Source organism: Sinocyclocheilus rhinocerous, unplaced genomic scaffold (assembly GCF_001515625.1).
Source record: "Sinocyclocheilus rhinocerous isolate Xijiao unplaced genomic scaffold, SAMN03320098_v1.1 scaffold1515, whole genome shotgun sequence".
In the NCBI taxonomy this organism is placed as follows: domain Eukaryota; kingdom Metazoa; phylum Chordata; class Actinopteri; order Cypriniformes; family Cyprinidae; genus Sinocyclocheilus; species Sinocyclocheilus rhinocerous.
This window is the reverse complement of record NW_015627243.1, coordinates 174,743-190,363: the sequence shown is the minus strand read 5'-3', so window position 1 is coordinate 190,363 and position 15,621 is coordinate 174,743. Positions and strand designations below refer to the sequence as shown.

At 36.1% G+C, this 15,621-nt stretch overlaps 2 protein-coding genes across 7 annotated transcripts in view; both read right to left on the bottom strand.

Moving 5' to 3' along the window:
* Positions 1-2,938: 2,938 nt before the first annotated feature.
* Positions 2,939-11,827, bottom strand: LOC107724299 (coiled-coil domain-containing protein 28B). 6 transcript variants are annotated; one of them, XM_016533187.1, is made up of 6 exons: positions 11,661-11,827; positions 9,240-9,492; positions 8,938-9,110; positions 8,571-8,725; positions 3,667-3,689; positions 2,939-3,247 (listed from the first exon to the last, which is right to left on the bottom strand). In XM_016533187.1, exons 2-6 carry the CDS (start codon positions 9,473-9,475, stop codon positions 3,193-3,195), a joined length of 642 nt encoding a protein of 213 aa, XP_016388673.1. In that variant the 5' UTR covers positions 9,476-9,492; positions 11,661-11,827; the 3' UTR covers positions 2,939-3,192. The 6 variants fall into 6 exon arrangements, with proteins under 6 accessions (XP_016388673.1, XP_016388664.1, XP_016388656.1 ...); XM_016533178.1 differs by lacking the exons at positions 3,667-3,689; positions 11,661-11,827 and adding exons at positions 7,018-7,040; positions 11,083-11,169; XM_016533170.1 differs by lacking the exon at positions 11,661-11,827 and adding an exon at positions 11,083-11,169.
* Positions 11,828-12,632: 805 nt separating this feature from the next.
* Positions 12,633-15,621, bottom strand: part of tmem39b (transmembrane protein 39B) — a 9,406-nt gene continuing 6,417 nt past the window's right edge. Inside the window, exons 7-9 of the mRNA XM_016533148.1 lie at positions 13,889-14,076; positions 13,163-13,283; positions 12,633-12,996 (exon numbers count right to left, since the gene is read on the bottom strand). Of these exons, the coding sequence (XP_016388634.1) occupies positions 12,763-12,996; positions 13,163-13,283; positions 13,889-14,076 (543 nt within the window). The 3' untranslated portion in view covers positions 12,633-12,762. The remainder of the gene's footprint in view (positions 12,997-13,162; positions 13,284-13,888; positions 14,077-15,621) is intronic.

Below are 15,621 nucleotides of genomic sequence, written 5' to 3'. Positions count from 1 at the left end.
CGCTTTTCCTGTCTCCAATGTCATCTTTTTAGTCTTTTGCAATATTCTTTTAATTAACAAAGGGTATTTCTAATTATATTGTTTTAATATATATATTTTTAAATGTTGCTATTTGTAACATTTGTTTTTTTACAGCTTCTGTGATTTTTATTCAACAAACTGCTTACCTGTAACTCAATGACCCATAACCGCACTAAAAGTCCAAAGTCAGTGAGTGAATTGTTGCATTGTTTTATTACTTAAAGCGCACAAATAGAAAATAGTTTATGCATTGTTAAACAAAACAAGACATGGACAAAAAGCAAAGCACACAAATATTTTCTTTTTGAAATGTTTGAAATTCACAGAAAGAATACAAACGTCATTTTTTTACATGATTCTTTCAATGCTTTAGACTCAGGCAGTGAGGGAAGAGAAAACGGCCTGTACATGCTGATGCAGGATCAGATCCTGGCATGAATCAATCTGATATCAATTTAAACAGACCTCCCTCAAGGCAACAGTACTGATTCTCTATTGAAATAGCTGGAGGTAGGCGTAGCAGAGGTCGGCTGTAAAGTGATATTACTGCATCATGAAATATAAAAATCTAACTGGTGTAGATCATTTGCTTTTCCTTAAACCTGTCCATATATTGTGCTGATGGTTTATCACTGAAACTGGTGTAAAATGGGAAGACTCTGGGAAGGACGTTAGTGAGGTTGTACTATGTATTATGGAATATGTCACAGTTTTTTGAAGTAGTTTTGTCCTACAGCCACTGTAGCTTGTCAGAACCTCCTGACCTGTATTAGATGTTACTGTACTCTGTTCTTTTGTGCTTTGGGGTAGAGACTGCAAATCTACAAGGTTCAAAAACAATCTTGTGCTCCAAGAAATGGACAAATTCCACCGGTCAACTCATCTCTAATTCTAGAATCACCCAACTAGTACTGGATGTCAACTTTTTAAAACCTGAAATTTGAAATGCCTGACTCCATTATGTTTTCACTTTAGTTTATGCAAAGATAACACACATATACTGTACATTTCCATCAGTGCCATCAAGAATAACAAAAAACTTCTATCATAATCGTTCTCAGATCAACATTAAATAGCTATTTAAACCTCTAGTTTACAAACAAGGTATATAAGGTATATACAAGGTATATATTTTATTGTACAAACATCTACAAAAAGATCCAGTTCCATCATTTGGAGAGTCCCATGAAAACTTTACGGTAAAACAATCAATGTAATCTAGACAGTGAGAAGAGGCACTAAGATCACTGATCTCAAAACAGTCCTGAGTGAGTTTATAGCTACTCCACAGCCATTTACAACATCATTTAAGAGAACACTGATGAACTACAAAATGAAGATCAATTGTGTATGTGCTGATTGACTGATAATGTAAATGTTAATCTTCTCATTCACTTTTGACATGGTTGATCTAATAAATTCTAGATCTCAATTTTTAATGAAAAAACTGAGTCAAACTTTAATGAATGAACCTTTGAAATCAACTCATGCAATCTCTAAAGTAAGAACAATTATTATTTATCCAAATAAACCACTTAAAGGCATAGTTCACCCACAAATTAAGATATTTTTGGTGAAATCTGAGAGCTCTCTGACCCTCCATAGACAGCAAGGGAACTACCACGCTCAAGGGCCAGAAAGGTGGTAAGGACATCATTAAAATAGTCCATGTGACATCAGTAGCTATGTTTCCATCCAAAGATGTGAATTTAACTTCTGTGCAAAACTGGAATATCGCATAAAACATTTGCGAATAAAGCACCGTTTCCATCCAACGAGTCAAAGAGAACAAAATCGTCACTTCCTGATAAACTGGCACTAAATATCTCTAAGAAAACTAGGAGAAGCCACTGAATATAATAATTTTCATATGTAATAAATTACTTGCGCTTCAGAGAGAGCAGACGTAACACAATAAATGCGGTCATTGCTTTTAGAGGTAGATGCCTGCTGTTTGGGAACGCAGTCATTCAAGACAGTAATTATACAGAAATACTTTGATGACAGACTTTCCTCAGGCATTTCAGAACGACCAAAACAACAAATAGATGCTGTGAACGAGATCGGTCCGCTGGTTAGTCAATTTATATATAGCTATATGAGACGCTATGAGACTATATAATAATTTATATAGTCTCATAGCGCAAAGTCATATGACTTTTTCAATGCGCATGGTGGAATTTATTCGGTAAATGTGTTTCTATCGTAGTTTATGCGCATTTTTAGAATTTATGCGCATCTTGGCATTTCCATCCAGCGTTTTTTTATGCGATAATCCAAAATGCATAAAAATAGAAATAAAATAGGTGGATGGAAACATAGCTATTGGTTCAACCTTAATTTTATGAAGCTACGAGAATACTTTTTGTGCGCAAAGAAAACAAAAATAACGAATTTATTCAACAATTTCTTCTCTTCCACTCAGTCTCCGCCGCCATTCAGGAGAGTACCACGACGCATGCATGTGCATTCCTCTGCTTGTAAACAAGGCTCAGAACATGCGTGTTCTACGTCAGAACGCCGGCTCCTGCGTCAGCAGCACCACACGTATGCGTCTTAGTACTCTTGTGAATGGCGGCGGAGACTGACCGGAAGAGAAGAAATTGTTGAATAGAGTTGTTATTTTTGTTTTCTTTGCGCTCAAAATGCATTCTCGTAGCTTCATAAAATTAAGGTTGAACTATTTTAACGATGTCCTTACAACCTTTCTGGGCCTTGAGGGTGGTAGTTCCCTTGCTGTCTATGGGAGGGTAAGAAAGCTCTCAGATTTCATCAAAATGTCTTAATTTGTGTTCCGAAGATGAACGAAGGTCTTGCGGGTTTGGAACGACATGAGGGTATTAATGACAGAATTTTAATTTTTGGGTGAACTATCCCTCTAAACACTGCAACAAAAAGGGTGTGATTAAGCTTTAAGGCTCAAAAATAATTGGAATTATTAAAATTTAAATGCTAAGATCAAAACATTTAAAAAATAAGAAGTGCCATTTTTGCAGTTGAATTTCGTTTACATGCAGAATGTGCTTTGATGCTGTTGCCGTCACTTAGCATTGCATTAGCCACAGATCACGATGATGCTGCTTCAGTAACTTGCAGTTGAGTTGTAGCCATGGTAACTTGGGCTTTGGTCAGCACAGTGATTTGATGGTCAGCTGGATTTGGTTTCCCGCTTCAGGTGCTGGAGGTCTTGGGTAAGTCTTGATTTTCCGCCAGGTGGAGTTTCTGTCTGGATAAACTGCATTAAGGGGATATGCATTGCTGATGTACATCTAATGTACAAGCTCTGGAGCTCCTATTACATATAAAAATGCTGACTTTAGCATTCTTCCTGCACATATGTTGGATATATCCATTAGGCTTCTATTAAGGCACAACTGATCTTCAGCTAAGATGTTTTGAGAAACACAATCCCTGCTTTTACTGAAACTAAAACGAAATGCTTAGCTGAGAGCAGTGAGAGCTTTCAGTGTAACACAAACCCTTTCTGGATAAACAGAAATCCTGGGAAAACACAATGTAACATTTTAACAAAAACAGAGTTGCTTAAGCTTAAAATATCTGTTAAACTGTATTTCACTGATTAATGTCAGAAGTAAAGTAAAACGCCATATTTAAACGCATGCAAAACATAATATGGAAGGATACATTGAGCTGCTCAATTCTTCCAGCTGAGAGGAAAAACAGAGATGCATTAAAAAAAAAATCTATATAATTGCTGCTGCTTTAAAAAGACCAATCTATAATTGCTGAGTTGACAGATTCAGTATAGAAACAGACTTCAAACAATGGGTTATTTTGGAATTCTGCCTGTATGTTAACAAAAATTAAGATGATTTGTTTTTGTACAGGCTGTCCTTTTTCAAAAATTACAAACTGCACTGCAGAAATGCTTTTCCTTACACCATGCCCTAACAGTATACTAATTTAATATATCCTAAATTGTTTATTTCTGTGTGTTATAAACACCTATTTTCTATCACTTGGCTTCTGTGAATTCCTGGACACCAATTTTATAATAAATTGGTGAATTTCATGAACATGTCCAGGTCACATTTTACAAACAAACAATAAACAAATAAATCTTTAATTTCATCTTTAATTTAATATTTATTAAGATGTTTTGCATCCAAATATTAATTACTGTAGTACAATCATATCTAAACAAATATTGTATGAATACAACATTAATATTGTTATAAATAAATATGTATCATTTACATTTAGACTTTTTGGGGGGAAATTTAGCAAAAGTCTTAATAGTTCTAAAATAAGCTTTATGAAAAAATGGGGTAAAACATGACCTTTCTTAAGATTCAACTATATACACTCTGTTATACTAAGTGAACCACCCATAATGAAACTCTCACACACACACGTACACTCTCACATACTCCAATCTGCTGAGTTCTCTACAACATACCACTGAGCTGACAGCTAGAAGGGAAATACTATCAATAGTAACTGTCCAGCCCCTCACAGGCTGATGAAAGAATTCAGTCAGACAGCGACACTTGGATTTGGATGATAATACAAGATTCAGCCAGAGGCCTGTATTCAGATACAGGGTACTATTGTGTCCAGTCCTTTAGTATCTGTGTGTTAGAGAGTGCTTGAATAGTGGAGAGAGAACAAGTAGACTGGTGTTCCATATCCATTAGATCCAGATTCCACTAAAGTGTGTGTGTCTACTGTAATGAACAAATATAAACTGGTGGGAGAATGAATGTCTGTGGTTTAAGGTTCAGTATGAATACATAAAGAGATTAGGGCTGCACGTTTTGGGAAAAAAAATTAATCTTCTGATTAAAATTGCGATTAAGATTTCAAATAAGATTTTTTTAAAAAGTTCCAGGTTTGCTGTGCTTGTTTGTAGGGCTGCACAATTTGGGCAAAAATGCAGTGATTATTTATCAGCATGACAAAAAAATTTTTTTTAAATTTGATAATCACACTAAGCCATATCACAATTCAGTTTTATTTAGATTAATTGTGCAACCCAACAAGAGATGCATTATAAAAGAAGATTAAACAATATCTTACATTAGAAAGCAAGTGTTCTAGATTGCGGTCCGAAGCGTTTTTTCTCTGGTCTTCAGACAGCTCCTCCACATGACTATCCAGACTGAAATGCAGCCGGGCCAGACGTTCCTGCATCTCCCTCACATGCTCTAGCTGCTCAAAGGAGCACACCTTACCTGCAAACACACAGTGTTACACACATGGAAAGTGAGACAGTACCTTTCTAGACTTACTAGACTAAACAAATCTCAATCAACCCGCTGATGAATTAGGTGGTGTAAAGGTGACACCCTTACACACCTCTGCATTCCTTAAAAATGTCTGAACAGTTAAGACTGCAAAACAATTCTAATGACAGCCCAAACTACTAGGGCTTCTGAATAAAACCCTAGCACGTACCGAAAGCCTGTAGTTTTCCAGAGTGAAAGTCATTGAGCAGGTTGAGCAGTCCTCCTTCCATCTCTCTCACATCAGAGACGTCGGTGAGGAATGAGTGCTGGAGTGGTGAGGAGGACTGAGACACTCGGCTGGGTCCGGCAGGCTGAGGAGCTCTGGGTTTCTCTCTGTGAGGCCTACAAATGGAACCAGAATCACAATTTGTGGCACAATTTGGAAATGCCAATTACAAACTCAAACCAAATTAGCATCTTTGATCTATAATGACACACAAACCTTGTGTTTTTGGGGGGGACCACAGGAACAGCGAGAGCTTCTTTAGAAGGACCCATTGCCCCTACCGATCTCTTGTACTTGCCTCTGGGTTTGGGGGAGGTGGGCTGGGGTAAACCCAATGAGAATGTGGCGCTTTTACTCGCTGGGAGAACGGAGAGCTTTCGAGGGTTGATTGGTGGAGGAGGAGGCTGGGGAAGGGACACTTTGGGACTCCTTTTCTTCCTCTTGTCTTCCATGAGGGCAGTGGCACTTTCTAAGACACACAGACAAGAGCTCTAAGCTACTGAGATGTATGAAAAAACAACATGAGCTGATCCTAAACTAGTGGAATACGTAGTGTGTAATTTCTTTCAAAAGGCACCACATGAAATTGTAAAAATATTGAATTATGAACTAGTGTTACCCAAACACTGCCATTATTGTAAAGTAGTCTACTTTAATGGAAAAAGTTACTTGTTTAGGCTTTCTGTGGTGGAAATGTAACCAAGAGCATAATATAATAATAAGGGCCTCTACAGAGACAGATTAAATATTGTGGGGCCCTAAATGTGAAGGTTTGTCCCATGCTTGAGTCCTGTTGGTATCACTGCACTAAAGTCTATTTCAGCTTTGTAGCAAACAGATTTCAACCATTACAGCAGGTCAGTGAGAGCCTGTGTGTGCTAAATATTCACAAGATATGCAGCACTTATTAATATCTGACCTTGAGCTGCTAACAGATGGAATGGAAAATTCAATATTTTGTGCGACTGCATGAAGCCATGTTAACAATATCATGGGTAACATGCTTAATAAATGTAACTAGTGAAGGTAAAAAGACATGCCTTTTAATCATCCTATTTAAGATGGAGCCCGATTTACACTCCACCAAACTTTATGGATAAAGTAATCCTCTCTGTCATTTTCTGGTTTATTTATTCTCCTGTTCTGTTTCTCACCCTGCGTAAAGAAACACAGTGTTATCAAGCCGTGCTCTAGTGCTGAAATATTTTTAGATGCTTCAGATCTCTCTGGGACTCTCGGATGACTGCTGTCCATCCGCCAGGGATACTATGATATATGTCTACCATCAGTTTCTTTTTTTAATTGCAAAACCCTTTCTGGATAAACAGAAATCCTGGGAAAACACCATGTAACATTTTCACAAAACAGTCAATAAACATTGTATTTTATTAGCATAAAATGGGACTTAATCATTCTTTTTTTGTTTACATCTTAATGACTCCAAACACTTTGGGGGTTAATGTCAAAGGTAAAGTAAAACGGCATATTTTAACACATGCAATCCATAATATGGAAGGATACATTGAGCTGCTCAATTCTTCCAGCTAAGAGGAGAAAAAACAGAGATGCATTCAAAAAAATCAATATAATCGCTGATGCTTTAAAAAGACCAATCTATAACTGCTGAGCTGACAGAATCAGTATACTGAAGCAACAGACTTCAAACAATGGGTTCTTCTGGAATTCAGCCTGTATGTTAACAAAAACTGAGATGACTTGTGTTGTACAGGCTGCACTGCAGAAATGCTTTTCCTTACACCATCCCCTAACAGTATACTAATTTAATATATCCTAAATTGTTTATTTTTGTTTTATATGTGTTATTAACACTAGTTGTCTATCACCTATCTTCTGTGAATTCCTGGACTCTAATTTTATAATAAATGGGTGAATTTCATGAACATGTCCAAGTCACATGATTTTACCCCAAAAAAGGAATTAATTAAATATTTATTAAGATCATTTTTGAATCCCATTTTTAATAACTGTAGTACAATAATATCTAAATAAATATTGTATTAATATAACATTAATATTGTTATAAATAAATATGTATTATTTACATTTTTAATTTTTGGGGGGAAATTTTGAAGAAAAAAAAGATCATGGTAGTATCTGCAGTGCTGCCTTTAATTAATGCTGATTAAAAAATACTGTAGTACAGTAATGAGAATCTAATGAGAATCAATAACATGAATAATGGAAAAATTAAAAAAATAAGACACTGAGATGCATTATGGAGCATGGTGAGGGGGTGTGCTTTGTTGTCCTAAAAATATTGTCACAATGCAAAAGTCTTAATAGTCCTAACATAAGCTTTATGAAAATGTGGGGTAAAACATGACCTTGCTTAAGATTCAAATATACACTCTGTTACACTAAGTGAACCACCCATAATGAAATTCACACACACACACACACACACTATAATCTGCTGGGCTTTCTACCACATACCACTGAGCTGACAGCTAGAAGGGAAATACTATCAATAGCAACTGTCCAGCCCTTCACAGACTGATGAAAGAATACAGTCAGACAGCGACACTTGGGTTTGGATGATAATACAAGATTCAGCCACAGGCCTGTATTCAGATACAGGGTATTATTGTGTCCAGTCCTTTAGTATCTGTGTGTGAGAGAGTCAGAGTGCTTGAATAGTGGAGAGAGAACAAGTAGACTGGTGTTTCATATCCATTAGATCCAGACTCTACTCATGTGTGTGTGTCTACTGTAATGATCAAATATAAACTTGTGGGAAAATGAATGTCTCTGGTTTAAGGTTCAGTATGAATACTCACAATATTAGGGCTGCACGATTTGGGATAAAAATTAAATTAAAATTGCGATTAAAATAGGATTTAAAAAAAAAAACTTCCAGGTTTGGTTGTTTATAGGGCTGCACAGTTTGGTCAAAAATGCAGTGATTATATATCAAATTGACAAAAAAAAAATATTTAAATTGCAGCCTTTGCGCTTTGATGATACACTAAGCCATATCACAATTCAGTTTTATTAGATTAATTGTGCAACCCAACAAGAGATGCATTATTAAAGAAGATTAAATAATATCTTACATTAGAAAGCAAGTGTTCTAGATTACGGTCCGAAGCGTTTTTTCTCTGGTCTTCAGACAGCTCCTCCACATGACTATCCAGACTGAAATGCAGCCGGGCCAGACGTTCCTGCATCTCTCTCACATGCTCTAGTTGCTCAAAGGAGCACACTTTACCTGCAAACACACAGTGGAAACTGAGAAATTACCTTCCTAGACTTCTGAAATCTAAATCAACTCACTGATGAATTAGGTGTAGTCAAGGTGCCACCCTTACACACCTTTGCATTCCTTAAAAATGGACCTGATAACCTCAACGTTAAGACTGCAAAACAATTCTACTGACAGCTCAAACTACTAAGGCTTCTGAATAAAACCCTAGTATATACCGAAAGCCTGTAGTTTTCCAGAGTGAAAGTCGTTGAGCAGGTTGAGCAGTCCTCCCTCCATCTCTCTCACATCAGAGACGCCGGTGAGGAATGAGTGCTGGAGTGGTGAGGAGGACTGGGATACGCGGCTGGGTCCGGCAGGCTGAGGAGCTCTGGGTTTCTCTCTGTGAGGCCTACAAATGGAAACAGAATCACTGTTAGACAGTTTTATGAGGCACAATTTGGAAATATCAATTACTAACTCAAAACAAATTAGCTTCTATGATATGTCATTTGAAGAACACACACACACACACACAAACCTTGTGTTTTTGGGGGGAACCACAGGAACAGCGAGAGCTTCTTTAGAAGGACCCATTGCCCCTACCGATCTCTTGTACTTGCCTCTGGGTTTGGGGGAGGTGGGCTGGGGTAAACCCAATGAGAATGTGGCGCTTTTACTCGCTGGGAGAACGGAGAGCTTTCGAGGGTTGATTGGTGGAGGAGGGGGCTGGGGAAGGGACACTTTGGGACTCCTTTTCTTCCTCTTGTCTTCCATGAGGGCAGTGGCACTTTCTAAGACACACAGACAAGAGCTCTAAGCTACTGAGATGTATGAAAAAACAACATGAGCTGATCCTAAACTAGTGGAATACGTAGTGTGTAATTTCTTTCAAAAGGCACCACATGAAATTGTAAAAATATTGAATTATGAACTAGTGTTACCCAAACACTGCCATTATTGTAAAGTAGTCTACTTTAATGGAAAAAGTTACTTGTTTAGGCTTTCTGTGGTGGAAATGTAACCAAGAGCATAATATAATAATAAGGGCCTCTACAGAGACAGATTAAATATTGTGGGGCCCTAAATGTGAAGGTTTGTCCCATGCTTGAGTCCTGTTGGTATCACTGCACTAAAGTCTATTTCAGCTTTGTAGCAAACAGATTTCAACCATTACAGCAGGTCAGTGAGAGCCTGTGTGTGCTAAATATTCACAAGATATGCAGCACTTATTAATATCTGACCTTGAGCTGCTAACAGATGGAATGGAAAATTCAATATTTTGTGCGACTGCATGAAGCCATGTTAACAATATCATGGGTAACATGCTTAATAAATGTAACTAGTGAAGGTAAAAAGACATGCCTTTTAATCATCCTATTTAAGATGGAGCCCGATTTACACTCCACCAAACTTTATGGATAAAGTAATCCTCTCTGTCATTTTCTGGTTTATTTATTCTCCTGTTCTGTTTCTCACCCTGCGTAAAGAAACTCTAGTGCTCTAGTGCTGAAATATTTTTAGATGCTTCAGATCTCTCTGGGACTCTCGGATGACTGCTGTCCATCCGCCAGGGATACTATGATATATGTCTACCATCAGTTTCTTTTTTTAATTGCAGGATTTTTAAAAATATTTTGTTAGTGCAAGCATACTAATATTCAACATTGTTTCTTAGAAACTGCAACTAACGGAGGCAGGTAACTTCAACTCAACCATCTTTATCTAAAAGTAACATAGCTGTAAGTATATCACTGACATTTTAGAAAATCGGACAGTTTAAAGAAAAGCAATGTTTTGAATAAAAGCATTCAACTGTATGCCTATTATTTAAGTCCTTATATGTTGGGGGAAAAACTATAAATTCTATATCAATGGTAGATGTATAATAAATTAGATTCTATAAAAAGATTGTGTGTGTGTGTGTGTGTGTGTATATATACATATTATAGAATCTAATTGTAAATTAGTATGTGAATCGTACATATATGTACTGTATATTATAGACTGTATATTATAATAGCCATTCCTGCGTAAGATTGTTCATTGCCAAAGAGCGCTGAACAATCTGGGTCAATCATGGTGCTTTTAGATGAATAATCAGCCACAAAATCTCAATTTTAATGAATGCACTTTAGTTTACAAAACTAAATACGAACAATTGCGTCGTCTTGTATTGTTATTTTATGCTAGTCTATTCTTTTTTTTTTTTTGCAGTTGTAGAATCTTAGCGTATGACTTGATTTGTGTATCAGTGCAAGACCTAATACGTTTTTCATTTGGCGAAGAGGTTTTACATATAATGGCAGGGATTTGCACAGGATGTTAAGAGGCACGATGCACACATCGTCATATGGCTGAACAAACCGATTTAACTTACTCACCGGTTCGCGGACAAGGACGAGGCTCTTCGAACTTTTCAACGCAAATTTAAGGCGCCCGTGTTGGTTTTTCCATTCCAATAACGCAGGATTTATACGTGTGTGTGTGTGTGTGTGTGTGTGTGTGTGTATATATATACATATTATAGAATCTAATTGTAAATTAATATGTGAATCGTACATATATGTACTGTATATTATAGACTGTATATTATAATAGCCATTCCTGCGTAAGATTGTTCATTGCCAAAGAGCGCTGAACAATCTGGGTCAATCATGGTGCTTTTAGATGAATAATCAGCCACAAAATCTCAATTTTAATGAATGCACTTTAGTTTACAAAACTAAATACGAACAATTGCGTCGTCTTGTATTGTTATTTTATGCTAGTCTATTCTTTTTTTTTTTTTGCAGTTGTAGAATCTTAGCGTATGACTTGATTTGTGTATCAGTGCAAGACCTAATACGTTTTTCATTTGGCGAAGAGGTTTTACATATAATGGCAGGGATTTGCACAGGATGTTAAGAGGCACGATGCACACATCGTCATATGGCTGAACAAAACGATTTAACTTACTCACCGGTTCGCGGACAAGGACGAGGCTCTTCGAACTTTTCAACGCAAATTTAAGGCGCCCGTGTTGGTTTTTCCATTCCAATAACGCAGGATTTATACGTGGTGCGTTTTAACAGCAGAGACCAAGCGCTTGCCGTTTCCAGCGTAGCTCTCCTGCTTCCCGACCGCGATTCTGCGATTAGTACTATGGTGAAGCTTGGTTATTAATATTAATAAGACACGCTTTTCTTATTGGACGGCATTAAAGTAGCGTCACGATTATCTAATTAATATTCAAGAGCCAAGCCTCAGCAATCGAAATGTAAGTCAATAACAATTGGCTGGAGCCAGAGCCAATGGTGAAAGTCTTTGCACAAGGAGACCCCGCCCCATTTTGGAGGTTCTGCCCACTTTTGGAGTTCACGCCCCATTTTGGAGATCTCCGGTCTGCAGTTATACCTACTTGGAGGCAATCGGGTGCTTCTCTCAGCAACGGGTATGCTTCTGAGCAACGTCAAAATAACAGTATTAATATTCATGAGCTGGACCTTCGCCATACTAAGAACGTAATCGCAATACGACGCGAGCTGAGCTCGTTTAAAGAACCTCAGACTAATTATTAAAACCTCATCCACACAGCTGGCTATTTATATAGCGGCTTTTAATAAGCCATTATATACCACAAAACGAAATGGCTATGTAAATATCTGTATTCATTATAGTCAACCGTTGACCGAAATCTGTTTGTCACCATCTAGTGGCTTATGGTACCTAAATGATAAACCTAAGAATGTCAAGAGATGATGACAAAACTAGTACTTACCACTGATCTATATAATGTCTATATATTCTCTATTATAGATAAGTTGTACTTACTTGTTTTTAAATGGTATTTAATTCAAAATAAATAAACGTTACATTGAACTATAAAGAAAAAATTATTTTGTTTTTAATTCATGAATGTCCTTTAAAAGAAAACTTCAGAGACCCAGACGTAGTACAAAAATATGTTTCCTTTTTATTTCATGGCAAGTCAGAACCGACCGAAATACACTTGTAGAAAAAATAAACAACCCTCATGCATGTTTTCTGCTCATCTGTGATGACTGACAATAATTTATCCTTGTCTAACTGACTTTCTGATTGGAGGCACTGGCTGAATACGAATACGCTTTTCCCAGAACTATTCTGTCTCTGAGCAGTTTGAAAAAGGCATAATAATTACTGAATAATATTAAAGCTAATGATATTGTCTGATGCCACTTCTCTGAACACATCAGTGAATATAGCTGGTAGAATATCATTGCACCTTCCAGGATTATAAGAATGTTCAATATTCGAAGAGGTTTGTTGAAGAAAAACTGTTAAAAGAAAAGGAAAAAAAGAGGGGAACAGTGGTTATTGCAATATAATTCCCGTGAATACATTATTAATTATTTGTAATATTTCTAAAAACATTTCCATTCAAACTTGTTCTGAAAAACAAAGCACTTTCTGTTTCAGAGTTCGTCTACAGCTTATACTTACATAAAAACGATAATGCGAGACATCTGAGGGAACTGCTACATTATAATGGCCCATGGCCTTATAAACATTTTTACTGTGTTTGACCAAAACTCCTTGTGGCCACATATACTCTTCTGTCCATCTGTAGGAAACAGAAGAAGAAAGATATTACACCTTACACAAAAACAAAAAAAAAAATGTTCAGAAAGAAAACCCAAAAAACACTCTACATAAAAACAAAGCATTATGACACAATTTAAGATTACATGCAAAAAATAAATAAACAATACATAAAAAAAATCTAATAAATTCAATGAGATAATATTATTTAGCAAAAACAGGTTAAAATCAATATGTACAAAAAAATCTGTTCTAGTTGTGATTTTTGAAAAACAATGCAGGTAAAACAAAAATCATGTTTAAAAATGATTTTAAAAATAAAAATGATTTTAAAAAAAAAAGTCAAATTCATTTAATGTGCTATAAATAAATGTGTTGTTGACGGCAACACCCAAGATCAAATGAACATTTGAGTTGAAACATGCAACACAATGCAGGTATTCTTTCAAGGCTAAGTGCACATCAGACTGTGTACAAGAATTGAAATTAGGCTCTTTTGTAAATGCATTTGGAATCATTTAGCACCTACTATACTTGCATTTTAACCAAAACCCAGCAAAGACACACACAAAAAAACCTAACACAACCTAAATTTATGCCATTTCTATTTCCCCAGGTCAGACGTACATGTGTTGGAGGACGTTTGAGCAGAGGGAAGGGTCCACCTTCTGCCAGCAGCCCAGATGAGCAGCAGCTTTGTGGAGCAGGTCACAGTAGCGGGGAGGTAACAGGTGCCGCATCAGAATGATAGAAGTACTGACGGACACCAGGATGAACAGCTCACAGGACCAACATTTATCTACATATTGTGTGCTCTATATACAAAGAAAAATTAAGAAAGAGTCATATGCATGAATGTAAAGCAATTCTTCAGGTCTAAGACAAAATCTTCAGGTCTAAGACAAAATGTGCTGTGCCAGTATAACACAGTAGCACACAAATCTTTTTTTTTTTATATAAATTAATACTTTTATTAGACAATGACTAATTTGATAAAAGTGACAGCAAATTAATTTAACATTACAAAAGTTCTCTATTTCAAATAAATGCTATTTTTTTTTTACTTTCTATTCAGCAAAAATCCCTGGAAAAAATGCATTATGGTTTCCATAAAATATGAAACAGCACACCTGTTAATATTAAATGATATTACAAACATATAACATTGATAATATTAAGAAATATTTATTGAGCACCAAATCAGCATATTAAAATGATTTCTGAAGGATCATGTGACATTGAAGACTGGAGTAATGATGCTGAAAATTCAGCTTTGCCATGACAGGAAAAATTTACATTTTAAAATGTATTAAAATAGAAAACAGTTATTTTAAATTATAATAATATTTCACAAAATTACTATTTGCACTATATATTTGATCAAACAAATGCAGCCTTGGTGAGGATTAGAGACTTCTTTCAAAAACATGAAAAAAATCTTACTGAACCCAAATATTTGAACAGTAGTGTATTATAAGCAATAAGCATTCTAAGAAAATATAACTGCCATATAACTGATGATTCACTGTTTTGTAGTAGCTTGCATGGAATAATATATTGTCAAAGAACATGTTGGCATGTTCTTTTTAATACAACAAACAATTACACAAAGTACATCCAGAGGAATTTCAACAAAACCCATGATGCTAAAACCAAAGTTTTGCATTGAGGGCAGATAGAAAGCCATAAAAATAATATCTGGAAAAATAATTTGCATGTGTTGGTTTAAACACCAAGAATGATTTTTGCCTACAGCCAATCTGATCTGAATTTACAGACTCATTACACATGAATCACCAGTTCCTCATCAACCAAACCTTTCTATTCCAGAAAGCTGGTTATGTGACATACCCGAGTATGTTTAAAGGGGTCATATGATGCGATTTCAATTTTTTACAAAGCTCTGTTTTGTAAAAAACACAAGAGCTGTTACAAGCTCTTGGTGCATAAAGAAGATCTGTAAAGTTGCAAAGACTAAAGTCTCAAATCCAAAGAGATAGTCTTTATAAAAGTTAAGAGTCAACCACGCCTACCTAAAACAGCTCGTTCTAACACGCCCCCCCACATGTCTACGTCACGATGTGGGAAGATTTGCATAACGCCACCCAAATGTTCACGCAAAGAAAGAAAGCGTAACTTTTATTCTCGCTGTAGTATTGATACAAATAAAAGTAATGCTTGTTACATACTATTGACCCAGTACTGACACATATTATTTATTAGGTGGTTGGCTTTGTTTATTAATTTTTGTTTCTTTGTTTGTTTGTAATCAAAGATAAAGTACACGTTATATTTGTGTGTCGAAGATAAGGCTTTATTTTTGACAAAAGCTTGGTGTTCAGTTTAATAAGATTTAAAAA

Coding starts and splice junctions, on each gene's coding strand:
- LOC107724299 (XM_016533187.1), bottom strand. CDS start 9,475: ATGGAAGACAAGAGGAAGAAAAGGAGTCCCAAAGTGTCCCTTCCCCAG. Junction 9,111..9,239: donor GTTCCCCCCAAAAACACAAG/GTTTGTGTGTGT, acceptor TTCCATTTGTAG/GCCTCACAGAGAGAAACCCA. Junction 3,690..8,570: donor TAGAACACTTGCTTTCTAAT/GTAAGATATTAT, acceptor TTTTCCTCTCAG/CTGGAAGAATTGAGCAGCTC.